Source organism: Cetorhinus maximus, unplaced genomic scaffold (genome assembly GCF_964194155.1).
Source record: "Cetorhinus maximus unplaced genomic scaffold, sCetMax3.hap1.1 HAP1_SCAFFOLD_2986, whole genome shotgun sequence".
NCBI classification, from domain to species: Eukaryota; Metazoa; Chordata; class Chondrichthyes; order Lamniformes; family Cetorhinidae; genus Cetorhinus; species Cetorhinus maximus.
The window spans coordinates 1-27,845 of record NW_027598914.1 but is presented as its reverse complement, the minus strand read 5'-3'; the positions used below and the strand labels follow the sequence as shown (position 1 = coordinate 27,845).

The window sequence follows — 27,845 nt, the reverse complement described above, 5'->3', positions numbered from 1 at the left end:
GCTCACTTCTGATCCTGTGCGACTTTACCTTCTGTACCAGTCTGCCATGAGGGACCTTGTCAAAGGCCTTACTGAAATCCATGTAGATAACATCCACTGCCCTTCCATTGATCATCTTTGTCACTTCCTTGAAAAACTCAATCAAGGTCTGAAGACTTGTGCTCCAGAACTTGCCACACCCCTAGCCAAGCTGTTCCAGTTCAGCTACAACACAGCCAAGTAGTTGCTAATGTGGAAAATTGCCTAGGTATGTCCTGTACAGATAAAGCATGACAAATCCAACCCGGTCAATTACCGCCCCATCAGTCTACTCTTCAACATCAGTAAATTGATGAAGGAGTCATCAACAGTGCTATCAAGCGGCACTTGCTTAGCAATAACCTGCTCACTGGCACCCAATTTGAGTTTCTCCAGGGTCACTCAGCTCCTGACCTCATTACAGCCTTAGTGCAAACATGGACAAAAGAGCGAACTCCAGGTGTGAGGTGAAAGTGACTGCCCTTGACATTAAGGTAGCATTTGACCGAGTGTGGCACCAAGGAGCCCCAGCAAAAGTGGTCAATGGGAAATGGGGAAAACTCACCGCTGGAGTCATACCTAACACAAAGGAAGGTGGCTGTGGTTGTTGGAGGTCAATCATCTCAGGTCCAGGGCGTCACTACAGGAGTTCCTCAGGCTAGTGTTCTAGGCCCAAGCATCTTCAGTTGCTTCATCACTGACCTTTCTTCCAACATAAGGTCAGATGTGGGGATGTTCGCTGATGTTTGTACAATAATCAGCACCATTCACGACTCCTCAGATACTGAAGCAGTCCATGTCCAAATACAGCAAGACCTGAACAAAATCCAGGCTTGGGCTGACAAGTAGCAGTAACATTCACGCCGCTCAAGTGCCGGGCCATGACCGACAAGATAGAATCTAACCATTGCCCCATGACATTCAATGGCATTACCATCACTGAATTGCCACTATCAACATCTTGGGATGTTATCATTGACCAGAAACTGAACTGGGTTAGCCATATAAATGCTGTGGCTACAAGAGCAAGTCAGGGGCTAGGAATCCTATGACGAGTAACTCACCTCCTGGCTTCCCAAAGCCTGTCCACCATCTACAAGGCACAAGTCAGGGGTGTGATGGAATACACTCGACTTGCCTGGATGAGTGCAGCTCCAATAACACTCAAGAAGCTTGATACCATCCAGGCCAAAACAGTCTGCTTGATTGGCACCCCATCCACCAACATTCACTCCCTCCACCACCGACACACAGTGGCAGCAATGTGTACCATCTACAAGATGCATTGTAGCAACTCACCAAGGCTCCTTAGACAGCACCTTCCAAACCCATGAGTGCTACCATCTAGAAGGACAAGGGCAGCAGATAGGTGGGAACACCACCACCTGGAAGTTTCCCTCCAAGCCATTCACCATCCTGAATTGGAAATATATCACTGTTCCTTCACTGTTGCTGAGTCAAAATCCTGGATCTCTCTTCCTAACAGCACTATGGGTGTACCTATACCAGATGGACTGCAGCGGTTCAAGCAGGCAGCTCATCACCACCTTCTCAAGGGCAATTAGGGATGGGCAATAAATGCTGGTGTAGCTAGCATTGCCTACATCCCATGAATGAATGAAAACATATACAGGGCATTCTGATCACTTAATTTTAGTTCTTATTATAATTGCTGTGCTGAAAATAAACATCAAAAAAAAAATGTAGAATTGTCCTGACCTTACTGAGCGTGTATAAATCCAACATTTTCCTTTCCACATGTGGGATTTTCAGCGTGGATCCCTGCAGTTCCCAGAATTTTGCTATGTGATCTAGAAAATTCAACTTCACTCGCGTTTGTGCCTGAAAGAGTGTAACACCTCGGTCAGTTGGCAATGTAATTGAAAATCTGTACAACTCAGAAATCATTTCAGTGCCATATGAACCTAACAACAGGACTTTTGCTTTCTGAACCTTAATGTAAAAACTTGAATGCAAGTATTCATAGGCTAGATAATCAATGATTATAATCTATCATGCAAAATATACTTCTAATGGGAGACAATATATATTTCAGTCAGAGAAAAAAATGGCTGGCGAAATATTATTCAGTGGGGTGCAGGGAAAAGATAACACACTTTCATCAGTAATGTGACAGGTGACAGTTCCAGCTTAGTATTATAACTTGTCAATCTTTAAAGAGTAGGAAGCAATAGTACACACATCATATACGAGTATCTACAAATGTAATGAAACTCTTACATACATCTCACAATCTCTCAAGTGTAACACTATATCCAGGTTTTCTTTGTACCTCAGCACATTCTTCACAAAATTAATTTATAAATCTACATTGAAAAATTGGCATATTGATCTGAATTTTGTGCAGTTGAATTATATACAGGTCGAGTATCCTTCATCTGAAAACCTCGGAGCCAACTGCATTTTGGATTTTGGCTAATTTGGGTTTTCGGATATAAACTTACATTACAATAGCCTAAGGTAGCTAGTGTGAAGTAAATAAAGTGGCTAGAAAAGTAAGATGTATCACTGAATAATAAATACAGGGTACCTGTAATAAGTTTCCTTTTGACATACTCACCACAAATATTGCAACGTAAACACTGCAGACAAATAGCTAGACTTCCTGTGCCAAAGGTCGGTGAGGTTCAAAAAGAGTGCGGAGTTTAGATGTGAACAGTTTCTGAATTTACGGAAGGATACTCGAGCTATAAAATGTATTCCACCTCAAGCAAACATTGTCCAACTAACTGATGGTGTGCAAACGAAATGAAGTTCATCCGTAACTTTACTAAAAAACCAAATAACCTAAAATAAAATTTCAAGTCCTTATTCCAACGTTTTTCCATAGTGAGCAAGGAAAACAACATTGTCCAGGGAGGAGCGGAGTACAGGGCTAGAGTAAGAACTTCCATACGTGAACCACAACAACTGGATTATTCCCCTCCCATTCCAAGTTCTTCTCCAGCCAATAGCAAGTTCTCTTTAACCCTGGCAACGTAAGAAAGATGGTGATGTACAATTCTTACAAAATGTGGCATTTGAGTAGTAGACACTGACTCAGACAAACATATCTGTGCACGGTATCTACAACTGAGATTCCAGGAACTCAGGGTCACAGGCCTTGAGACAGCTGGAAATCTGCCAACATCAGGGAGGGAAAGCACCTTCTTGACCAGGGGTTTAAAAGGTAGAGACCCTATTGAGCAATGAGAAGCTAACAGTTAGACAAAAGGAGTAGTAATGATCCACAGGTCAGGGTAGGCAAGGAAGAATGGGTTAGTACAGGAACACCTCCAACAAGTTTGAAACACTGGCTTTCCTGTGGGAAGTATCAGAATTTTGGACAGGACAATCAAGTGGATACAATTACCAAAAGCGGGCAAGGTCTGCATTTCAATTAGGAACTCCCTAACAGCACCGTGGGTGTACCTACACCACAGGGACTGCAGCGGTTCAAGGAGGCAGCTCACCACTACCTTCTCAAGGGGCAAATAGGGATGAGCAACAAATGCTGGCCTAGCCAGCAAAGCTTGCATCCTGTGAAAGAATAAAAAAAGGAATGTAATTGTAATAGAAGGCTCAATAAGAGATATACACAATCTTCCACAGTCCAGTGAGCATCTCAGTGCTAGAATAAATACATTTCTAAAAGATTATAGAGGGGAGGAAGAGCAACCAATTATCGTGATCCAAATGAGAGCCAACAATGCAGGCAAAGAAAAGCCTGAAGTCCTGCTCAATGAATTGATATTAGAAACTGGGCTTTGGAACAGAATTTCAAGGCAACCCATGGATTACTCTCCCAGCCAGAGGCTAAAGATAAAATAAGATTAAGAAGCTCAGCACTTGGTGAATACAGTGATTTTAGGAAGTGGTTTCTTTTTCATGGAGCGTTGGAACCAGTTCTAGGGAAGGTGTGGGGCATGCAGAGAATGCAGCACACAGGTGGCCTCAAAGGGTGCTTCATTAACAAGGTCCTGACATCATTAGTGGAAGTTTGGTACTGAGGGGAAAGGAGGTGCGTTTTGTCTTCTTTTTCACCTCCACTATCTGATGATTTTTATTTGGTCTCTAAGCTAGGGAAGGCGGTAGTGTAGTGGTAAAGTCACTGGACCAGTAATCTAGAGACCAAGGCTAATGCTCAGATTCAAATCTGGAATTTAAATTCAATTAAATTTCAAATTAAAAAGCTAATCTCAGTTATAGTGACCATGAAACCATTGTCGTTTGCCATAAAACTCCATCTCGTTCACTCATGTCCTTCAGGGAAGGAAATCTGCTGTCCTTATCCAATCTGGCCTACATGTAACTCTGGATGTACAGCTATGTGGTTGACTCTTAACTGCCCTCTGAAATGGCCATCAAACATTACAAAGGCTAAAGGGGGAATGAAACTGGATAGATGACACAACATCAACCTAGGCACCAGAAACGACAACAGCAAACCCAGCCCTGAAAAGTCATTCTCACGAACATCTGGGGACTTGTGCCAAAATTGGGAGAGCTGTCTCACAGACTAGTTAAGCAACGCCCTAACATAGTCATCCTCACGGAATCATACCTTACAGATAATATCCCATGCACAACCATCACCATCCCCGGGTATATCTTGTCCCACTGACACGACAGACCCACCAGAGGTGGCGTACAGTGGGAGGAAGTAGCCCTCATTGACTCTAGACCTCATGAGGTCTCATGGCACCGGGTCAAACATGGGCAAGGGAACATCCCGTTGGTTACCACCAACTGCCCCCCACCCCCTCAGTGATGAATCAGTACTCCTCCATGTTGAGTACCACTTGGAGGAAGCACGGAGGATGACAAGGGCACAGAATGTACTCTGGGTGGGGGACTTCAATGTCCATCACCAAGAGTGGCTCGGTAGCACCACGGCTGACCAAGCTGGCCGAGTACTAAAGGACATAGCTGCCAGACTGGGTCTGCGGCCGGTGGTGAGGGAATCAACAAGAGGGAAAAACATACTTGACCTCATCCTCACCAACCTGCCTGCCACAGATGCATCTGTCCATGACAGTATTGGTAGGTGTGACCACCCCACAGCCCTGTGGAGACAAAGTTCCACCTTCACATTGAGGGTACCCTTCATTGTGTTGTGTGGCACTAGCACTGTGCTAAACGGGATAGATTTCAAACAGATCTAGCAACTCAAGACTGGGCATCCATGAGGCACTGTGGGCCATCAGCAACAGCAGAATTGTACTCAACCACAATCTGCAACCTCACGGCCTGGCAAATCCCCCACTCTACCATTACCATCAAACCAGGGGGTCAACCCTGTGAAGAGTGCAGGAGAGCATGCCAGGAGTAGCACAAGGCATGCCTAAACATGAAGAATCAACCAAGAGAAGCTACAACATGAAAACAGCAATAAACAGCATGTGATAGACAAAGCCAAGAAATCTCACAAGCTATGGATCAGATCTAAGTCCTGTCACGTGAATCATGGTAGACAATTAAACAACTCACTAGAATCAGAGACTCCACAAATATCCCCATCTGAAATGATGGGGGAGCCCAGCACATCAGTGCAAAAGGTAAGGCTGAAGCATTTGCAACAATCTTCAGCCAGAAGTGAAAAGTGGGTAATCCATCTCAGCCTCCTCCAGTGGTCGGTCGCCAGCATCACAGATGCCAGTCTTCAGCCAATTCGATTCACTCCTCGTGATATCAAGGAACGGTTGAAGGCACTGGATACTGCAAAGGATGTGGGCCATGACAATATTCTGGCAATAGCACTGAACACTTGTGCTCCAGAACTTGCGTGCCCCAGCCAAACTGTTCCAGTTCAGCTCCAACACTAGCATCTACCCAGCAATGTGAAAAATTGCCGAGCGATGTCCTGTAAACAAAATGCAAGACAAATCTAACGCAACCAATTACCAGACCATCAGTCTACCCTCGATCATCAGCAAATTGATGGAAGGGGTCGTCAACAGTGCACTTACAAGACGCACTTACTCAGAAATAACCTGATCACTGATGCTCAGTTTGGGTTCCGCCAGGGCCACTCAGCTCCTGACCTCATTACAGCCTTGGTCCAAACATGGACAAAAGAGTTGAACTCCCGAGGTGAAGTGAGATGACTGCCCTGAGCATCAAGGCAGCATTTGACCGAGTGTGACATCAAGAAGCCAATGGGAATCAGTGAGAAAACTCCCTACTGGTTGGAGTCATACCAAGCACAAAGGAAGATGGTTGTGGTTGCTGGAGGAGAATCACCCCAGTTCCAGGACATCACTGCAGGAGTTCCTATGGGTAGTGTCCTCGGCCCAACCATCTTCAGCTGCTTCATCAATGACCTTTCTTCCAGCATAAGGTCAGAAGTGGGGATGTTCGCTGATGATTGCACAATGTTCAACACCATTTGCAACTCCTCAGGCAATGAAGCAGTCCATGTCCAAATGCAGCAAGACTTGGGGGGAGGGGGAGAGGAGAAGGATGGGGGGGGGAGGGGGAGAGGAGAAGGATGGGGGGGGGAGCGGGGAGAGGAGAAGGGGGGGTGGGCGGGGAGAGGATAAGGAGGGTGGGCGGGGAGAGGATAAGGAGGGTGGGCGGGGAGAGGGGGGGGCGGGGAGAGAAGAAGGAGGGCGGGGAGAGAAGAAGGAGGGCGGGGAGAGAAGAAGGAGGGCGGGGAGAGAAGAAGGAGGGCGGGGAGAGAAGAAGGAGGGCGGGGAGAGAAGAAGGAGGGCGGGGAGAGAAGAAGGAGGGCGGGGAGAGAAGAAGGAGGGCGGGGAGAGAAGAAGGAGGGCGGGGAGAGAAGAAGGAGGGCGGGGAGAGAAGAAGGAGGGCGGGGAGAGAAGAAGGAGGGCGGGGAGAGAAGAAGGAGGGCGGGGAGAGAAGAAGGAGGGCGGGGAGAGAAGAAGGAGGGCGGGGAGAGAAGAAGGAGGGCGGGGAGAGAAGAAGGAGGGCGGGGAGAGAAGAAGGAGGGCGGGGAGAGAAGAAGGAGGGCGGGGAGAGAAGAAGGAGGGCGGGGAGAGAAGAAGGAGGGCGGGGAGAGAAGAAGGAGGGCGGGGAGAGAAGAAGGAGGGCGGGGAGAGAAGAAGGAGGGCGGGGAGAGAAGAAGGAGGGCGGGGAGAGAAGAAGGAGGGCGGGGAGAGAAGAAGGAGGGCGGGGAGAGAAGAAGGAGGGCGGGGAGAGAAGAAGGAGGGCGGGGAGAGAAGAAGGAGGGCGGGGAGAGAAGAAGGAGGGCGGGGAGAGAAGAAGGAGGGCGGGGAGAGAAGAAGGAGGGCGGGGAGAGAAGAAGGAGGGCGGGGAGAGAAGAAGGAGGGCGGGGAGAGAAGAAGGAGGGCGGGGAGAGAAGAAGGAGGGCGGGGAGAGAAGAAGGAGGGCGGGGAGAGAAGAAGGAGGGCGGGGAGAGAAGAAGGAGGGCGGGGAGAGAAGAAGGAGGGCGGGGAGAGAAGGAGGGCGGGGAGAGAAGGAGGGCGGGGAGAGAAGAAGGAGGGCGGGGAGAGAAGAAGGAGGGCGGGGAGAGAAGAAGGAGGGCGGGGAGAGAAGAAGGAGGGCGGGGAGAGAAGGAGGGCGGGGAGAGAAGAAGGAGGGCGGGGAGAAGAGGAGAAAGGGGGGGGGGGGAGAAGAGGAGAAAGGGGGGGGGGGGGAGAAGAGGAGAAAGGGGGGGGGGGGAGAAGAGGAGAAAGGGGGGGGGGGAGAAGAGGAGAAAGGGGGGGGGGGGGGGAGAAGAGGAGAAAGGGGGGGGGGGGGGGGAGAAGAGGAGAAAGGGGGGGGGGGGAGAAGAGGAGAAAGGGGGGGGGGGGAGAAGAGGAGAAAGGGGGGGGGGGGAGAAGAGGAGAAAGGGGGGGGGGGAGAAGAGGAGAAAGGGGGGGGGGGAGAAGAGGAGAAAGGGGGGGGGGAGAAGAGGGGAAAGGGGGGGGGGAGAAGAGGGGAAAGGGGGGGGGAGAAGAGGGGAAAGGGGGGGGGAGAAGAGGGGAAAGGGGGGGGGGAGAAGAGGGGAAAGGGGGGGGGAGAAGAGGGGAAAGGGGGGGGGGGAGAAGAGGGGAAAGGGGGGGGGGAGAAGAGGGGAAAGGGGGGGGGGGAGAAGAGGAGAAGGGGGGGCGGGGAGAAGAGGAGAAGGGGGGGCGGGGAGAAGAGGAGAAGGGGGGGCGGGGAGAAGAGGAGAAGGGGGGGCGGGGAGAAGAGGAGAAGGGGGGGCGGGGAGAAGAGGAGAAGGGGGGGCGGGGAGAAGAGGAGAAGGGGGGGCGGGGAGAAGAGGAGAAGGGGGGGCGGGGAGAAGAGGAGAAGGGGGGGCGGGGAGAAGAGGAGAAGGGGGGGCGGGGAGAAGAGGAGAAGGGGGGGCGGGGAGAAGAGGAGAAGGGGGGGCGGGGAGAAGAGGAGAAGGGGGGGCGGGGAGAAGAGGAGAAGGGGGGGCGGGGAGAACAGGAGAAGGGGGGGCGGGGAGAAGAGGAGAAGGGGGGGCGGGGAGAAGAGGAGAAGGGGGGGCGGGGAGAAGAGCAGAAGGGGGGGCGGGGAGAAGAGGAGAAGGGGGGGCGGGGAGAAGAGCAGAAGGGGGGGCGGGGAGAAGAGCAGAAGGGGGGCGGGGAGAAGAGGAGAAGGGGGGGCGGGGAGAAGAGGAGAAGGGGGGGCGGGGAGAAGAGGAGAAGGGGGGGCGGGGAGAAGAGGAGAAGGGGGGGCGGGGAGAAGAGGAGAAGGGGGGGCGGGGAGAAGAGGAGAAGGGGGGGCGGGGAGAAGAGGAGAAGGGGGGGCGGGGAGAAGAGGAGAAGGAGGGGGCGGGGAGAAGAGGAGAAGGAGGGGGCGGGGAGAAGAGGAGAAGGAGGGGGGCGGGGAGAAGAGGAGAAGCAGGGGGGCGAGGAGAAGAGGAGAAGGAGGTGGGTGGGCAGAAGAGGAGAAGATGGGGGGCAGGAAGAGGAGAAAAGGAGGAGGGGTGGGGGAAGGTGGAAGGGTGGAGAAGAGGCTATGCCTGAGTGGGTCATGGACCAATTGCGAAGTCGGGTGTTTGGCTCAACTGGTAAATTCTGTTAAATTTTTCTCAAATTTAAAATTAGATTAAGAGTTAAATCTATGACAGGTTATTCAAATAGGACCTGCCTGGAAGTGACCATTAGCTGTCATTCAGCAGTAAGTGATTGACTTGAGTAGGTGTTAATTATTGTAGTAAGCAATTGAGTCAGCATTGCAACTTGGGAATGAATCATCAGGGCTGTATAAATACTGTGGCTACAACAGCAGGTGACAGGCTAGGAATCATGTGGCGAGTAACTCACCTCCTGACTCCCCAAAACTTGTCCAAAATCTACAAGGCACATGTCAGGAGTGTGGTGAAATACTCTCCACTTGCCTGAATGAGTGCAGCTCCAACAACACTCATGAAGCTTGACACCATCCAGGACAAAGCAGCCTGCATGATTGGCACCCCATCCACCACCTTCAACATTAAGGGTAGCAGACACATGGGAACATCACCACTAAGCACCCCTCCAAGCCACTCACCATCCTGACTTGGAAATATATCGCCATTCCTTCACCTTCGCTGGGTCAGAATCCTGGAGATCCCTCCCTAACAGCAGTGTGTACCCACACCACATGGACTGCGGCGGTTCAAGAAGGCAGCTCACCATCACCTTCTCAAGGGCAACTAGAGATGGGCAATAAATGCTGTCCCAGCCAGTGATGACAACATCCTATGAATAAATGAAAAAAAGCAGGACTAAGGGAATGCATGGAGTGAGGAGACTATGCTGGGAAGAGTGTCCTGCAGTCAGCATTGCGGTGAAGCAGTCTGGGAAGAGTGTCCTGCAGTCAGCATCGCGGTGAAGCAGTCTGGGAAGAGTGTCCTACAGTCAGCATCGCGGTGAAGCAGTCTGGGAAGAGTGTCCTGCAGTCAGCATCGCCGTGAAGCAGTCTGGGAAGAGTGTCCTGCAGTCAGTTCTTGTTGAAAATAACAAGAGTGACATCACAAGACAGCGGCGGAGAGATCGGAGCCAGCGCGAGTGCGGGGAAGCTTCAAAAAGTGACATCAGCACAAAGGTGAGAGCTGATTGGTAAGTGTTTTTCTCCAGATTAAAATATATTAAGCTAAGGGTTCTAGTTTTAATTTAAAGGACGTAAATAATTTAATTTTTTTTTTTACTGTATTTAACTTAAAGCAAGGGTTTTTTTTGAGCTCCGAATATCGGAGCTTGAGCAGCAGCTGGAGGCACTGAGGTGCATCCGCGAGGCTGAGTTCCGTGGGCACCCCATAGCTTATGGAAGTGCAGACAGAGAAGGAATGGGTGACCATCAGTCAGAAGAAAGGTGTCAGGCAGGTAGCCAGGAAATCCCCAGGGTGCATCTCGCTTGAGAACCGTTTGTCTGTGTTGGAAAATGGTGAGAGTGACAGTTCCTCTGGGGAGTACAGCCATAGCACTGAGTGGCTCAGCTGCACAGGGTGGGGAGGAAGAAGAGGGGAGGAGCAATAGTAAGGGGAACAGACAGGCGTTTCTGCGGCCGTAGATGTAACTCCAGGGTGGTGTGTTGCCTCCCTGGTGCCAGGGTCAAAGATGTCACTGAACTCTAGCATTCTAAAAGGGGGAGGGCGAACAGACAGAGATCGTGGTACATATTGGTACCAACGACATACGTAGAAAGGGGGGTTGAAGTCCTGCAAGCAGAATTTAGGGAGCCAGGACACAGATTAAAAAACAGGACCTCAAAAGATAGTAATATCTGGATTACTCCTGGTGCCACATGCTAATGAGTATAGAAACAGGAGGTTAGTCCAGATGAATGCGTGGCTGGACAGATGGTGCAAGAGGGAGGGCTTTAGATTTCTGGGACATTGGGACCGTTTCTGGAGGCAGAGGGACCTGTACAAGGCAGACGGGTTGCACCTGAACCGGAATGGGACCAACATCCTTGCGGGGAGGTTTGCTGGTGCTGTTGGGGAGGGTTTAAACTAACTTGGCAGAGGGATGGGATCCTGAGAGGAGGTTCAGCAAGGGGAGATGCACAGCCAAAATTAGAAGAGAGAGCAAGTGAGTCTGGAAGGCATAGAAATTATAGGCCAGTTAAGGCACAAGGGAGCTTAGCAAAGTTGGATGGTATTTATTTTAATGCAAGGAGTGTGACGAATAAGGCAGATAAGTTGAAGTATGATGTCATTGCTGTCACAGAGACATGGTTGAGAGCGGGGCAGGGTTTGCAGCTCAATATTCCAGGATATCGGGTCTTCAAGTGAGTCAGGGAAGGAGGTAAAAGAGGAGGGGGTATTGTAATATTGATCAAGGAATCAATTACAGCAATAAGGAGGGATGACATCTTAGAAGGCTCCTCAAATAAAGCCATATGGTTAGAACTTAAAAACAAAACAAAAAATAAAAACAAAAAAGGAGCAATCACATTGCTGGGAGTGTACTTATAGGCCCCCAAACAGTCAGAGAGAAATAGAAGAGCAGATATGTAGGCAAATTTCAGAGAAGTGTCAAAATAGTAGGGGAGTAATAGTGGGGGATTTCAACTTCCCCAACATTAACTGGGTTAGTCATAGTGTGATAGGTTAAGAGGTAGCGGAATTCTTAAAACGCATCCAGGAGAGCTTTTTAAGCCAGTACCTAGAAGGTCCTATAAGAGACTTAATTTTAGGGAATGAAGCCGGGCAAGTGGTAGGGTTATCAGTGGAGGAGCATTTTGCAGATAGTGATCATAACTCCGTTAGATTCAAGGTTGTTATGGAAAAGGACAAGGATGGGCCAGGAATCAGAGTTCTAAATTGGGGGAGGATCGATTTTAATAAGATCAGATATGATTTGGCCAGAGTGGACTGGGAACAGCTACTTATAGGGTAAATCTGCATCAGAGCAGTGGGACTCATTCAAGGAGGAAATAGGGAGAGTAAAGGCCAACATATTCCAGTAAAGACAAAGGGTGGGACAAAGAAATCCAGGGAACCCTGGATGTCGAGGGATATACAGGATTGGATAAAGAGAAAAAGGGAGGCTTATGGCAGATACCGAGGGCTCAAAACAGCGGAAACCCGAGAGGATGTGATATAGAATATGTAGGGGGGAAACTTTAAAAGGAAATTAGGAGAGCAAAAAGGGGGCATGAAAAAACATTGGCAGGTAAAATAAAGGAAAATCCAAAGTTATTTTACTAGTGCATTAAGAGTAAGAGGATAAAGAGGGAAAGAGTAGCACCCATTAAGGACCATAGTGGTAATTTGTGTGTGGTGCCAGAAAACATAGGGTTCTAAATGAATACTTTGTGTCGGTGTTCACAAGTGAGGGGGACGACATGGGTATGGAAATCAGGCACAAGGACTGTGACATAATTAAAGAAATTAATATAGAAAGGGTAGAGGTCCTAAGTGGCCTGGCAGGCTTAAAAGTAGATAAATCTCCAGGCCCCGGTGAAATGTATCCCAGGCTGTTGAGTGAGGCAGGGGAGGAGATAGCAGGGACGCTGGCAATAATTTTCAATACCTCTCTGACCACAGGAAAGGTGCCAGAGAACTGGAGGACAGCCAATGTGGTACCGTTATTCAAGAAGGGAGGAAGGGATAAACCAGGGAACTACAGGCCAGTCAGTCTAACCTCAGTAGTGGGGTAACTATTAGGAGCAATTCTCTGGGACAGAATTTATCTACACTTGGAGAGGCAGGGATTAATCAAGGACAGCCAGCATGGTTTTGTTCAGGGGAGGTCATGTCTGACCAATTTAACTGAATTTTTCAAAGAGGTGACCAGGTGTGTAGATGAGGGCAATGGAGCAGTGTCACAATGAGTAAAGCCAAGCAGAATAGGACAGAGTTTAACATAATTTGTACATCAGCAAATAATGTTATTGCAGGGAATAGAAGTAACAAAATGAATTTAAAAGTTCTTTAGCTAAATGTACGAAGCATCTGCAATAAGACAAATGAACTAGCGGCACAAATAGAGATAAATGGTTTAGATTGAATCACCACAACACAGACATGGTTACAGGGTGATCAAGGACGGGGAAAAAAAAATTCCAGGGTTCACAATATTGAAGAAAGACAGACCGAATGGCAAAGGAATGAGGGTAACCCTGGTAAGTAAAGCATGACATAAGGATATTAGTGATAAAGGATCTGGCCTCAATAGATGGTGAAGTAGAATCAGAATGGGTCTCATGGAGTCAAGTAATATTTTAGCATGGATGGTTAATGGTCAAGAAGCAGAGGGTGAGCATAAACAGTGCTTTTTCAAGTTAACAGGCTGTGACCAGTGGAGTGCCACAAGGATCAGTGCTGGGGCCTTACAATCTATATTAACGACTTAGATGAAGAGACAGAGAGTAATGTGTCAAAGTTTGCTGATGGTGCAAAGATAGGTGGAAATCTAAGTTGTGAGGAGGATACAGAGAGACCTCAAAGAGATACAGATAGGTTAAGTGAGTGGGCAACAAGATGGCAGATGGAGTATAATGTCAGGATGTGTGAACTTATTCACTTTCGTTGTAAGAATTGAAAAGCAGAATATTTTTTCAAACCTGTGAAACTTGTAAATGTTGATGTTCAAAGAGACTTGGGTATACTCATACAAGGAACGCAGAGTAAGCATGCAGGTACAGCAGGCAATTAGGATGGCAAATGGTCTTCATTGCAAGAAGGTTGGAGTGCAGGAATAAAGGCGGCTTTGGTGAGACCACATCTGGAATATGGAGTATGGCTTTGGTCTCCATATTTAAGGAAGGATATACTTGCATTTGAGGCAGTACATCGAAGGTTGACTTGATTAGAAGCTTGTCCAATATTGAGAAGGTGAATAAATAATGACGGGGTGAATAAATTGGGTCTACTGCTGGTTGGGGAGTCTAAAACACAGCGGCAATAGTATCAGGATAAGGGGCTGATCATTTAGGGCTGAGAGGAGGAAAATATACTTCACTCAATCTTTGGAAATCTCTACCCAGAGGGTTGTGGATGCTCTATTGTTGAATATATTTAAGGCTGGATAGATAGATAGATTTTGGGGTCTCAGGGAGAGGAAGGAATATGGGGAATGGAAGGCCAAGATCAGCCATGATCGTATTGAATGGTGGAGCAGGGTCGATGGGCCATGTGGTCTACTCCCGCTCCTATTTCTTGTGTTTTTGTTCGTCCCACCCGCCGCCTCCTCTTCTTACCTGCTCCCTCCTCCCAACCTCCATCCCCCTACCCTCACCACCACCTCCTCCTCCTCCTCTTTCTCCCCCACCTCCCAACCCCCTTCACCCTCTACCCATCATCCTCCTCTTTCTCATCCTTCTCCTCCTCCTTCAATGCCTCTGCTCTGGGTTCTGAAAGGTCACAAACTGAAACGTTAACTCGCTCTCTCTCCACAGATGCCTGACTTGCTGAGTGTTTTCAGCATTTTCTGTTTTTATTTCAGATTTCCAGTCTTCGCAGTGTTTTGCTTTTTTAAATTCATTAACAATCTGGTCAAGTTTCATCAGGCACAGTGCAGTTTCCTTCTCACCTCCAGCTCATTGAGTCGCTGTATTCTGGGTGTGAAGTGGAAGTTTTTCACCTCGCAGGCAAAAGGTGGTTGCCAATCCTGAAAAGGAAAAGGACATTGAAAGCTTCTAACTCAAGTAAAGTCTACATCTACTCCTCATAGGCAAGTGGAAATGTTTAAAACAGTCAGTTTATGAACAATGCTTAAAGACAATCTCCTAAGAGTGAATTTGACAACTCAATTCATGTGGTTTTGTTACTCACCCCTCCTCCCCAATTCATCCAAGTTAAAATGGGTGATTCTATTAAGGTCTCAGCCATGGCTCGGTGGGTACACTCTCATCTGAATCTGAAGTCTGTAGTTTGTGTCTCACTCCAGACACTTGAGTAGCCAATGCAGGTTACCATTCAGTGCAGTACTGAATTTGTGCTGCATTATCAAAGGTGCTACCTTTGGGGCAAGACATTAACCCCCTCAATTAAACTCAATCTTTCAAGTTTCTCTTAACTCAATCTCACATCCCCGCTTTGGGGTGTGTGGCAACATCAATAAACAACCTTTTGGAGCAGGACTGCAACAAAACAGGGGTGGGTGGTGGCGTAGTGGTATTGTTAGTGGACTGGTAATCCAGAGACCCATTAATAAACTTGCAGAATGATCATGATATTGGCACATAGGTCTATGTGTATCAGCAAGTGAGATATGTGTAAATTAACAGAAGTATGGTGTTGAAGCTTATAGTAACCTACAGGGCTCCTCCTCCGTACTGCCAAACCCAAAACACCAATCGACCCCAGTGTTGCTGCAATCCTGTTTCCACCACTGAGATCACGGATCATTTGCACCTCAACTCTATTTATCGTGATACTTTCCTCAGTTACTTCAGTTACCATGCCCAAAGCGGACCATGGACTTCCACTGGAAAGGTCCATGGTTATGCTTGGCAAAATACTGCAGTGGCTTGCTGTTGCCTTCTGCAGTATGGCTGACCAGGAAACTCTCTTATCTCCTGCCATCAAGCATATTGGAAGGATTTACAGGCTGACAAGCAACCTGTTCGGCCATGTTACGAACACACATTCCATGGCCATCAAGTCCCAAAATGGGCCTTGAACCCTGAGCTTCTGGCCCACAGGTGGGAATGCTACCCACTGCATCACAAGACCTCCACTCATTGCAATATTTTACCTAACAAAAATCTATCAATTTCAGTTTTGAAAATTTCAATTCACCCCCAGAATTCAGAGCCTCTTGGCAGACAGAGGTCTAGATTTCCACTACCTTCTAAATGCCTCCTGGAGTGCTGCATTAGAGTGCTTCAGATGGAGTTTGGTGAGAGATGGACTTTTTAAAGAGTTAATTTCTATCTAAAGTCTAATCTTTCTTTAATTCAGCAACTAACTGAAAGTTGCTCTTTGGGTTGGGAGAAGGTGAGTTTTATTCCAGCTTTAAAACAGGGGTCATACAGGCTCTGCTTGCAACTGCAGCTGGTAAATTAGTTAACTGGATTAAACAGGTTTCAGAAGCTAGATTCGGACAGCATGAAAGCAAACCATCTACAGTGCTGCTTTTGTCTGCACTGGAATGCTGCTTTGGTCTACATTAGAGTTTCAGTTGGAGTTTTGTGAGAGAGGGAGTTCACTGAAGAGGGCAGTAGGTGATCCTTTCAATTTCTACCTTTCCTCAGTAAGAAGAGTCGCAGCTTTGTTAAGTAGGGCCTGATAATTATTTCTTCTGTCCTTAATAGTCTCTAACCAGGGGAAGTAAAAGTAAAGGGAGTAATTTAAGGGTAAGTCACAGCAGGGCTGCTCGGCCAAGTGGAATGCTCTTCCTGTGCAATGTGGCAAGTCAGACACACCAGACCCTGGTGTCCAGGGCGACCATGTGTGCAGGAAGTGCCTCCAGCTGCAGTTACTCAAAATCAGTGTTTCAGCACAGGAGCTATGCTTGGAGTCACTGTGAAGCATTCGCAAGGATGAGATCTTTATGAATAGCACGCACAGAGAGGTGGTCACAGGCAAAGAGTACACAGGCAGAAAGGGAATGGGTGGCCACCAGACAGAGTAAAAGTACTAGGCAGGTAGTGCAGGAACCCCCAAGTTCCATCTCCCACTCTGCTGGGGGAGATGGTTTCTCAGGAGAATACAGCAAGAGTCAAGTCCATGGCACCACAAGTGGCTCAGCTGCACAGGGGAAAACAGAGTGGGAGAGCAATAGTGATACGGGATTCTATCGTAAGGGAACAGATAGACGTTTCTGCAGCCGCAGCCATGTCACCAGGGTGGTATGTTGCCTCCGAGTGCCAGGGTCAAGTATGTCACTGAGTGGCTGCAGGACATTCTGAAGGGGGAGGGTGAATAGCCAGAGATTGTGGTCCATATCAGTACCAACAACATCGGTAAAAAGAGGGATGAGGTCCTGAAAGCAGAATATAGAGAGCTAGGAAATAAATTAAAAAGCAGGCCCTCAAAGGTCGTAATCTCAGGATTACTCCCATTTCAACGTGCTAGCGAGATCAGGAATAAGAGAATAGGCCAGATGAATGCGTGGCTGGAGAGATGGTGTAGGAGGGAGGGATTTAGATTCCTGAGGCATCAGGACTGATTCTAGGGAAGATGGGACCTGTATAAGCTGGATGGGTTGCACCCCAGCAGGACCGGGACCAAAATCCTTGCAGGGATATTTGGTAGCACTGTGAGGGAGGGTTTAAACTAGAGGCAGAGGGATGGTAACCTGAGTGGGGAGACACAAGAGGGGGAAACAAATTAGGAATGAAAGACAGAAAAGTAGAAAGCAAAAGTGGAAGGCAGAGGAAACTAGGGCTAGCAGCAAATACAGCCATAGTACCAAAAAAGATGTGCAAAAATGTTAAGACAAGTCGAAAGGTACTGGCTCCGAATATACGGAGCTTTCACAATAAGGCAGATGAATTAACAGTGCAAACAGATGTAAACAGGTACAACATGATTGCAGTTATGGAGGCATGGCTTCAGGGTGACCAAGGCTGGGAACTGAATATCCAAGGGGACTCGATATTTAGGACGGACAGGCAAAACGGGAAAGGTGGTGGCATGGCATTGTTGTTAAGGATGAAATCAGTGTGATAGTGAGAGAGGATATTGGCTCAGAAAATCTAGATGTAGAGTCAGTCTGCGTCGAGCGAAGAATCAACCAGGGGCGTAAAACAGTGGGAGTTGTCTATATTCCTCCAAACAGTAGTGGTAACGTAGGGGACGGCATTAAACAGGAAATTAGAGTAGCATGTAACAAGGGCTTACAGTAATCATGGGTGACTTTAATCTACATAAAGACTGGGCAAACCAAATTAGCAATAATGCTGTGGCGGATGAATTCCTAGAGTGTGTACAAGATGGTTTTTTATACCAGTATATCGAGGAACCAGCTAGGGAACAGGCTATCCTAGATTTGGCTTTGTGCAATGAGAAGGGTTTAATTAATAATCTTGATGTGCGGGGTACTTCAGGGAACAGTAACCATGATATGATAGAATTCTTCATTAGGATGGAAAGTGAATTAGTTCAATCTGAAACTAGGGTCCTAAATATAAACCAAGGAAACTACGAAAGTATGAGGCGTGAGTTGGTTAAGACAGATTGGGGAACTTCATCAAAAGGCATGACAGTGGATAGACAATGGCTAACATTTAAGGAACAAATGTATGCATTGCAATAGTTATACATTCCTTTCTGGCACAAAAACACTACAGGAAAAGCAGCTCAACCATGGCTAACAGAAGAAATTAAACAGAGTATTAGATCCAAAGAGGAGTCATATAAAGTTGCTAGAAAAAGCAGCAAACCTGAGGATCGGGAGCAGTTTAGAATTCAGCAAAGGAGGGCCAAGTGATTGATTAAGAGGAGAAAAATAGAGTATGAGAGTAAACTTACAAGGAACATAATAGCAGACTGTAAAAGCTTCTATAAATATGTAAAAAGAAAAAAAAATGGTGAAGACAAATATAGGTCCCTTACAGTCTGAAACGGGAGAATTTATTATAGAGAACAAGGAAATGGCAGAGCAATTAAACAACTACTTTAGTTCTGTCTTCACAGAGGAAGACACAAATAACTTCCCAAAAACATTAGGGAACCAAGAGTCTAGTGAGAAGGAGGAATTGAAGGAAATTAGTATTACTAAAACAATAATGCTGGAGAAATTAATGGGACTGCAAACCAATAAATCCCCAGGGCCCAGTAATCTCCATCCCAGGGTATTTAAGGAGGCGGCCATGGAAACAGTGGATGCAATGGTTGTCATCTTCCAAAATTCTGTAGATTCTGGAACAGTCCCAGCAGACTGGAGGGTGGCAAATATAACCCCACTATTTAAAAAAAGGGAGGGAGAAAACAAGGAATTACAGACCAGTTAGCCTAACATCAGTAGTAGGGAAAATGCTAGCGTCCATTACAAAGGATGTGATAACAGGACACTTAGAAAATATCAACGGGATTAGACAAAGTCAACATGGATTTATAAAAGGGGAATCATGTTTGACAAGACAAACCCGGAGTTTCTTTGAGGACATAATTAGTAGAATAGATAAGGGAGAACCAGTGCATGTGATGTATTTGGATTTTCAGAAAGCTTTTGATAAAGTCCCACATCAGGTTAGCATGTAAAGTAAAAGTACATGGGATTGGGGGTAATATTGGCATGGATTGGGAATTGGTTAGCAGATAGGAAACAGAGTCGGAATAAATAGGTCTTTTTCGGGTGGCAGCTGGTGACTAGTGGGGTACCGCAGGAATCAGTGCTTGGGCCCCAGCTATTCGCAATATATATCAATGATTTGGATGAGGGAACCAAATGTAATATTTCCAAGTTTGCTAATGACACAAAACTTGGTGGGAATGTGAGCAATGAGGAGGGTGTCAAGAGGTTTCAGGGCAATTTAGACAGGTTGAGCGAGTGAGCGAATCCATGGCACATGATGTGAAGTTATCCACGTTAGTAGGAAAAACAGAATGGCCAAAGTATTATTTAAATGGTGATAGATTGGGAAATGTTGATGTACAAAGGGACCTGAGTGTCCAATCACTGTATGCAAACATGCAGGTGCAGCAAGCAGTTAAGAAGGCAAATGGATGTTGGCCTTCATTGCGAGAGGACTGGAGTACAGGAGCAAGGATGTCTTTCTGCAGCTGTTTAGGGCCTTGGTGGGACTACAACTGGAGTAATGTGTGCAGTTTTGGTCTCCTTACCTAAGAAAGAATATACTCGCCATAGAGGGAGTGCAGCAAAGGTTCACTTTAATGATTCTTGAGATGGCAGGATTGTCGTATGAGGAGAGATTGGGCCGACTAGGCCTGTAGTCACTGGAGTTCAGAAGAATGAGAGGAGATCTCATTGAAACATAAAATTCTGACAGAGAAGGGCAGACTGGATGCAGGGGGGATATTTCCTCTTGCTTGGGGACGTTCTAGAACAAGGGTCATATTCTCAGAGTACGAGGTCAGCCATTTAGGACTGAGATGAGGAGAAACATCTTCACTCAGAGGGTGGTGAACCTGTGGAATTCTCTACCACAGGAGGCTGTGTAGGCCAAGTCACTGAATATATTTAAGAAGGAAATAGATAGATGTCCAGACTCTAAACACATCAAGGGGTATGGGGAGAGCACGGGGGTACAGTGTTGAGATAGAGGATCAGGCAGAGCAGGCTCGAAGAGCCGAAAGACCTACTCCTGCTCCTGCTTTCTATGTTTCTGAGTTAACTTCCAAATGATCTAGTTCTAAATTTAAGGTTATGCCCCCTTGTTTATGATTAGTTTAATAGGTACTTATTGTATTATGATGTCATATGCTTCCTCCCCATTTCAATAGGCCATGTTCCTTAAACATAACCTCTCTGCTTCCTAACTTTTCTTTTTAAAATGTACTTTTCTGCCTCAACATACCTTTCTGTTGCAAAAGATTTGTCGTCTTTTAAGTAAATTCTGCTTTATTCCTGTCTTTTCAGTCAGAATGAAATCAAAAGATTAACAATAGAATGGGCATATCTATTTGAGTTACCTCTCATGGCAACATTGTCAAAATCACTGGGGCAGTGACATTAAGAGAAAATCAATATTCCAAGGCATAATTTCAACAAAGTGTAATTTGAACCAAAAAGAAACATAGAACCTAACTCATAACTTTTATGTCTGTGTCAACCACTTTATTCCAAGCCTATTGGTCATTAGATTCAATTCGAAATAAATGATAAATAATCAATTTGCTGACTTATGAAGGAAACAGCATCAAGGGCAGCACATTAGCATCTTACTTATCAACTCAAGATCTTTTTTTGCAATTATGCACCAGTTATTAGTACAGCTTTTTTCCGTAAATCCTGTGGGGGGGAAAAAATCAAAAACTCCTCATACAGGATATTGGTTCAGATCCCAAAATTCTCCACTTTCTTTTTCAAGCAGATTAGTTGAAATGGTACAAGGATTGTTTAACAGGTTTGAGTTACCAGGATTGGAGCTCATGCCCTCCTAATGCATTAGATTAGCTCATTTGGCACAACTGTTGCTTCTGCGTCAAAAGCTTGTGGTTAATCCCACATCAGGGTGCATATAAGATTGACAGCCAATCTAATGCAGGGCCAAGGGCAAGAGCACTCATTGCTGGATTATCAACGGTGCTTTTTTTCAGTTTAGAGCACAGGGGTCCAGAGTGTTCGGGTTGAAACTGGGAGAACAGGAGGGTTGGTGTCCTTGATGGACAATATCAATAACTATTGTGCAAAATAGGGAAACCTAGCATACCTTGGTTCAGCTGGGGAGCTGAAGCTGTAGCAAAAGATCTTGCATGGTGTGTTTCCTCCCTGGTGCCAGCATAAAGGATATTATGGAACAGATGCAAAACTTTTTCTGGGGTCAGTACAGGGGGAGAGCAAAGGCCAGAAATCATGGCCCACATTACAACCAACACAGGAAGGAACACAGTCGTGGTCCTACAGGTGGAGTTTCAGAGAGGAAGTTAACAGCAGGACCTCAAAGGCGCAATTTCTGGATTATTTTCAATGCCAATGTTAGTGACAAGAAAAGGCAGATTAACAAATAGCTGGAGAAATGGTGTCGAAGAGAGGGCTTCCACTTCCTGGCACATTGGGATCAGTTCATCATAGGAGGGACCTAATGTCCAAAATAAACTTTCATCCGCAACAGGGGCTGCACTCAATGTTTTTATGGGGAGATAAGTGTGGGCAGAGTTTGAACTAACTTGGCAGAGGTGAGAGGCTCCAGGATAAAGCATAGTAACAGAGAAATAAGGACTAGGAGAGAAAAAGAGTCATTCAGAAATAAAAGGGATCGGACTGGGAAAAATATGAGGGAAACTAGGATGGGTTTAAGAGTCTACACTTGCTTAAATACACCCAGTATGATAAATAAAGTTGGTCAACTGCAGGTATAAAATGCTATATGGGATTGCGATAGAGTAGCAATAAACCGAGAGCGGACTCAATCAGGGCAAGGATGGAGAACTTTATATTCCTGATTGCAATTTATTCAGGAAAGATAGGGGGGGGGGGGAAAGGGGTAGGATGGCAGCATTGATCAAAGATATGTTACAACACTGAAAAAGGATGGTGCAATTGAGATTTCAAAGAATGATTTTGGTCAGTATTAAAGAATAATAGAAGAGCCATCATGCTACTTTGTGTATAACACAGGTCACCAAATAGTGGAAAGGAAATAGAGGAGAAAAGTACAACCAAATTTCAGGGAAAAAAATCAAGAACTACAGAATTATGATGCTGGGGGACTTCAATTATGCTCACAGACTTGGAAAACAACAAAGTTAAAGCAAGATAAATTCCTGAAAAACATACAAGAAAACTTGCATAATCGTGTTTCTAATGCAACGAGGAAAGAAGCAATGAAGGATCTCGTTCTGGAGAATGAAATGGAGGAGCCTTTGTGAAACAGTGATCATAATATCATTAGGGTTAAAGCAGTCATGGAAAGGGGCAATGGACAATCAAACATGAAGATATTCAACTGGAGGAGGGCTCATTTCAACCAGTTGAGAAAGGACCTGACCTACATGGATTGGAACCAAAGATTAATAGGTAAAATAATAAATTAGTAATTTTACAAACAGAAAGCAGTTTGGAGGACAGACTAAACATTTCCAGAAGGGGAATGAGGGCATCCAAAGCTGGAGCACTCTGGATGACTATAGATATAAAAATTAAAATAAAACAGAAAAGGATGATAAATGTCAGGTTCATAATAGAGAACCAGAGAAGCAAGCTGAATACTGAAAGTGCAAAGTACTGTAGAAATATACTCAAATGTGCGAAGCATCCACAACAAAATAGATGAATACCATTGATTGAAATTACGTGGTTTGAAATAGCCATTACAGAGATGCGGTTGCAGAGTGGACAATAAATATTCCAAGACAAATAGTCATTTGGTAGTACAGAACTTGAGTATTACTGAAAAAAGAGAGACATGTCGAAGGTTTTTGTCTTGCACTCATCAGGACATTTCGCAAGAATACCAGTAGTAAGTATATTTGGATTTTCAAAATGTATTCGGCAAGGCGTTGCACAAGAGGTTATTACAGGTTAAATGAGTGGGAAGAATGTTGACAGGTGAATGTACTGCGGAGAAATATGAAGTTATCCATTTTTGTAAGCAAAGTAGAATAATTTTTAAATGGTGAGAGATGACCAAATTGTTGGTATTCAGGGGGGCCTAGATGTCCTTGTACACAAATCACAAAGTTAACATGCAGGTACAGCAAGCAATTAGGAAAACTAATGTCATGTTAGTCTTTATTACAAAGGGATTGGATGATTGGAGTAAAGAAGTTGTACTGCAAAAATATAAGGCCTTGGCAAGATCACACCTGGAGTACTCCTATATTCTTGAGTGCGCAGTTTTGGATTCCTTGCCCAAGGAAGGATATGCCTGCCTCAGAGGTAATCACTGAAGGTTCACCAGATTTTTCAGATGAAGGGATCATCCTGTGAAGAGATTGCATATTGCTAGGCCCATATTCCCTCGAGTTTAGAAGGGGAGGTTCTCTCATTGGAACATTCAAAATTCCCAGTGGGTTTGGCAAGGTGCATGCTTTGAAGCTGTTTCCATTCACTGGAGAGTCAAGAACTAAGGGTCATAGTCTCAAGATAAGGGTGTGGCCATATTGGAATGAGATAAGGAGAAATTTCTTCACCGTGCTTTGAACCTTTGGAATTCACTACCCCAGAGTGCTAAGGACACTCAATTATTGAGTACATTCAAGTCAGACATCAGTAGATTTTGGACACTTGGGAATTGAAGGATATGGGGAGGGTGAAGCAAAATGCAGCTGAGGTAGATTAGTCATGATCGTATTGCATGGCACATTATACTGGTTAGAAAAACCAAAGTGCATGAGATGAAAGGCTGTATGGTACAAAATTGACTTACGAAAAAGTAAAGCAGAGATGAATGATTATATTTCGTTCCAGGCTGAAAAACAGTGGTGTCTGTCCCCCAAAGGTCGGTATTATGGCATAGAGTTGGATATAAAGGACATACTTTCAAGAGAGGACACTAAATTCAGGAATATAGCAAACAATAAAACAGTAGCAAACTTCAAGAGCACCAAGAGACTCGTGGCTAATGAACAGAAGTGAGGCATTTTCATAGGAAGAATTAAACAACGTAAACTAAGTGATAATTTTAAAAATTTATTCACAGGTTGTGGGAAGCGCTGGCAAGGCAAGCATTTATTGCACATCCCTAACTGCCCTCGACAAAGTGGTGGTGAGCTGCCTTTTTGAACTGTTGCCACCCTTATACTACAGGTACACCCACAGTGCTGCTAGGAAAGTTGTTACTGGATTTTCACCCAGCCACAGTGAAGGAACAACGATATATTTCCAATCAGGATGGGATGGGGAGCTTGTATGTGGTGGAGTTCCTATGCGTCTACTGCCCTTGTTCTTCTAGTGGTTCCGGGTTTAGGACATGCTGTTGAAGAAGCCATGGCAAGTTGCTGCAGTGCGTTTTGTAAGATGCCACACACGACAGGCATGGTGCAACATTGACCGAGAGAGTGAATGAGGTGGTGGTGAAAGGGGTACCCAATCCTTTTGACCTGGATGTTGTTGAGCTTCTTGAGTGAAGGAAGACCCAATTAAATGTGTGCAATTATGATGTATCTAGATGGAGTGGAAAGCACCATGAATGTTCAATGTTGCAAGACACTTATGTTCTAAAATGTCCCTTTAAATCCAAAGAGAGAACACACTGGAAAGGGTGTTATTGGAATTCCTAGCAAACATCTGAGTTCTGAAAAATGCCCATGTGATCTCAGGTTGTCGTTGGGATGAGAATTGAAAAGAGGAAATAGCAACTAGACAAGTAATTGGGTATTGAGTTCCAGCCTACCTGTACAAAAAACAAAGACACTCACACAGACACAGATATCCTGTGAGGAAGCAGGGAGAATTCAGAGAATGGGACAGGAACTGTGAAACTGTTGGTGTAAGGCAGTGAGGTGGGAAGTTGTGGCATACCTGACAAAGTAGTCCAAAAGGCAGATTTCAGGAGCTCAGCAGCGAAGTTTGGGAAGGACAAGCCTTTTAGGGCCCTCTGGAAATCGGATGTGGTGATACTGTTGTCTGGGCCTAACTCTTCCTGTATGAGTATAGGAACTGAATCTCCACCTGGGGATTACAGAGGCTGTGGGACTCAGAGACTGAGTTTAGTGCCCTATATGCTGAGGAGGGAGTGCCTGCAGTCTTGAACAATGTATCTTTGTTGCATCAACTATTTAAAGTGAAATTTACCTCTTTATTTGAAGTGTCATTTACCTGTCAATGTATGAATTATGTTTTTGGTTGGTGCATAACAGTCAAAGTGAAATACTGTTCTTCGGTTTAGTCCGTTGGGTCATTTGGGAAACTTTTTCTTTTAAAAAGGTTATTGATCTCTACAGGGATCATAAGAAAAGGAAGGCCCGATTCCCCTTGGTTTGAGGGTTCCATAAGTTTGCTTGGGGAGGGGGGAGACATGTATATTTAGGGTAAGAGATTTACAGGGTATTCTATGGGTTCTACATTCACAGCCCAAAAAAGGTGGTAGAGGCAGAAACCCTCAAAACATTTTAAAAATACTTGGATATGTACTTGAACTGTTGTAACTTACAAGGCTAAGACCCAAGTAGGATTAGGCTGAATGGTTATTTGTCAGCAGCACAGACACAGGGGGATGAATGGCCTCCTTTCAAGCTATGAATTTCTATGATTGTTTTTCTGAGTGTTGTCAGAGCTGCACTCCCAGGCAAGTGGAGAGCATTCCTCACGCTCCTGACTTCTGCACTGTACATGGTGGACAGGCTTCGGGAAATTTAGGCCTAAAGGCTGCTCCCTTTAAGTTTTTAGTCAATAGTGACTTTCCCCAAACCCCAACCTGGCCAGCATATTGATGGTGGGAGTTTTGGCAACAGTAATGCCTGGAAGTTGGTTAGATTCCCTCGTTGGAGACGGACAAGGCCTGGCACTTGTGTGCAGTAAAAGTTATTTTCCACATCACTACAACCCAGGATGTTGTCCAGCTTTTGTTGCATGTGGGCACAGATGCTTATTATTGGAGGAGTTGCTAATGCAACTACATACTTAAAGGGTGTGGGTGTATGAACACAAGTCTTTCAAGGTGACACGACAAATTGGTAAGTTTAAAAAAAACAAACAGGATCCTTGGCTTTATTAAAAGGCAGAGGACAAATGCAAGCGTGCTATGGTAAAAATTTACAAATCACTGATTATGTAACTTGCCAAGGCTTCCTCAATAGCCTCTGCAAGTCCCCCCTCCAACCCCACACACCATTTGACTTTGAAATATATCACCATTCCTTCATCATCACTGGGTCAAAATCCTGAAACTCCCTACCTAACAGCAAAGTACCTGCACCACAGGTACTGCAGCAGTTCAAGAAGACATCTCACTACCACCTTCTCAAAGGGAATTAGGGATGGCATCAAATACTGGTAATCGGAGACTGGGACATCCCATGAATGAATAAAAGAAAACATGATCCCAACTGGAGTAGTGTTTCCAATTCTGGGCACCACACTGCACAGAGAGTCAAAAGCTTGGAAGCTAGTGTAGAGAAAATCTACTAGAATAGTACCAGGAATGAAGGACTTCAGTTATGTGAAGGGATGAAAAGCTTTGATCCCTTTAGAGCAACAAAGCTGAAAGGACAATATAGGGGTTCAACATTATGAGAGATTGCAAATCTAATTTCATTCCATTGGCAGGAGAGTTGGTGACCGGAAGCAAAATTTAAAGTATTCAGCAAAAGAACAAGAGCAAAGATTAGTTTTTTTCTTTACACAGCAGGTATGATGAACTGGAATACAATATACAAGGTGGTGGAAGTTGTCAAATTACCTCCTCCTGTGATGTAAAATTGTATGATTTCACATAGCAGGAGTTTGCTTATTTGATTTGCTCAATGTCCAAGGCTCAGAACTGTGTAAATTCATGGCCACATGCAAGGAGACTGAGTTCACACTGTCTGTCTTATCCGAATGGTGCAGTTTGATTCCTACATGACTATCTTTACAAGTGAGGAATGGAATTTTCTCCCCGATACTTGTCCTGTTTAAATAGAAAGAACAGTTGGTTTGTCACCCACTGCTGAACCAGCAACAGCTTCTGCAATGTCCCAGCTGCAGTGCACAGCCCCAGGAATGCAGCACAGCCGCTTGCCCGAGCCCAGGGCCTGTTTCCAGCTGCCTCCCCTCGGAGCAGCGGCTCCAGGCCAGGCCGCAGCGAGCCACAGTTACAATCAGCAGCGGCTGGAAGGGGCTTTACCTTGGGCGGGCGGATTTTGCAGATGCCGCTCCTCTGGGCGATGGGCCTGATCTTGTTGATGTAGCCCAGCGGCTCAGTGAACTCCTCCCAGCTCGGCTCGAACACCGGGCACTCGGGCGGCGGGATGAACTCGGAAAATATCCACATGATGGCGGCGACCTGAGGGAATCCGATCGGCGACAATCCCCGAGACAAAGAGCGGCCGGAGCTCGGGGGGATGGTGGGGGGGGGAGACCCCCCGCCCGCTAGCCCAGCCGGCCGGCTTCTCCTCCCCACAGACACGGGCCCGAACTCGGCCTCACACAGCCCAGCCGGCTCGCCGCTAGTCCGTACCCTGAGCCCGCTCCGCACTGCCGCTGCCGATCCGGCTCCACTCCCAACTCCAGCTCACCGGGCCGCCTCACACACACAAACACCGCCGCACACAAATGAGTCCGACGCCTCTTCACTGAGGGCGGGCCCAACAATACACAGAGCAGGTAATGGCCGCCGCCCTGTCACCAACAACAACAAGAGGGGGGAGGGGGAGAGGATTAAAGATCGGGGGGAGGGAGGGAGATTAAAGATCAGGGGAGGGAGTGAGG

The 27,845-nt window shown here is 46.2% G+C and overlaps 1 protein-coding gene across 1 annotated transcript; it reads right to left on the bottom strand.

Moving 5' to 3' along the window:
- Positions 1 to 1,737: 1,737 nt before the first annotated feature.
- On the bottom strand, positions 1,738 to 27,644 carry LOC144677754 (lysine-specific demethylase 5B-B-like; the record flags this gene model as incomplete). The annotated part of the gene is made up of 3 exons (XM_078537781.1): positions 27,262 to 27,644; positions 14,454 to 14,531; positions 1,738 to 1,860 (listed from the first exon to the last, which is right to left on the bottom strand). Coding segments are annotated over exons 1-3 (348 nt in total), but the record flags the coding sequence as incomplete, so codon positions are not given.
- Positions 27,645 to 27,845: the final 201 nt, after the last annotated feature.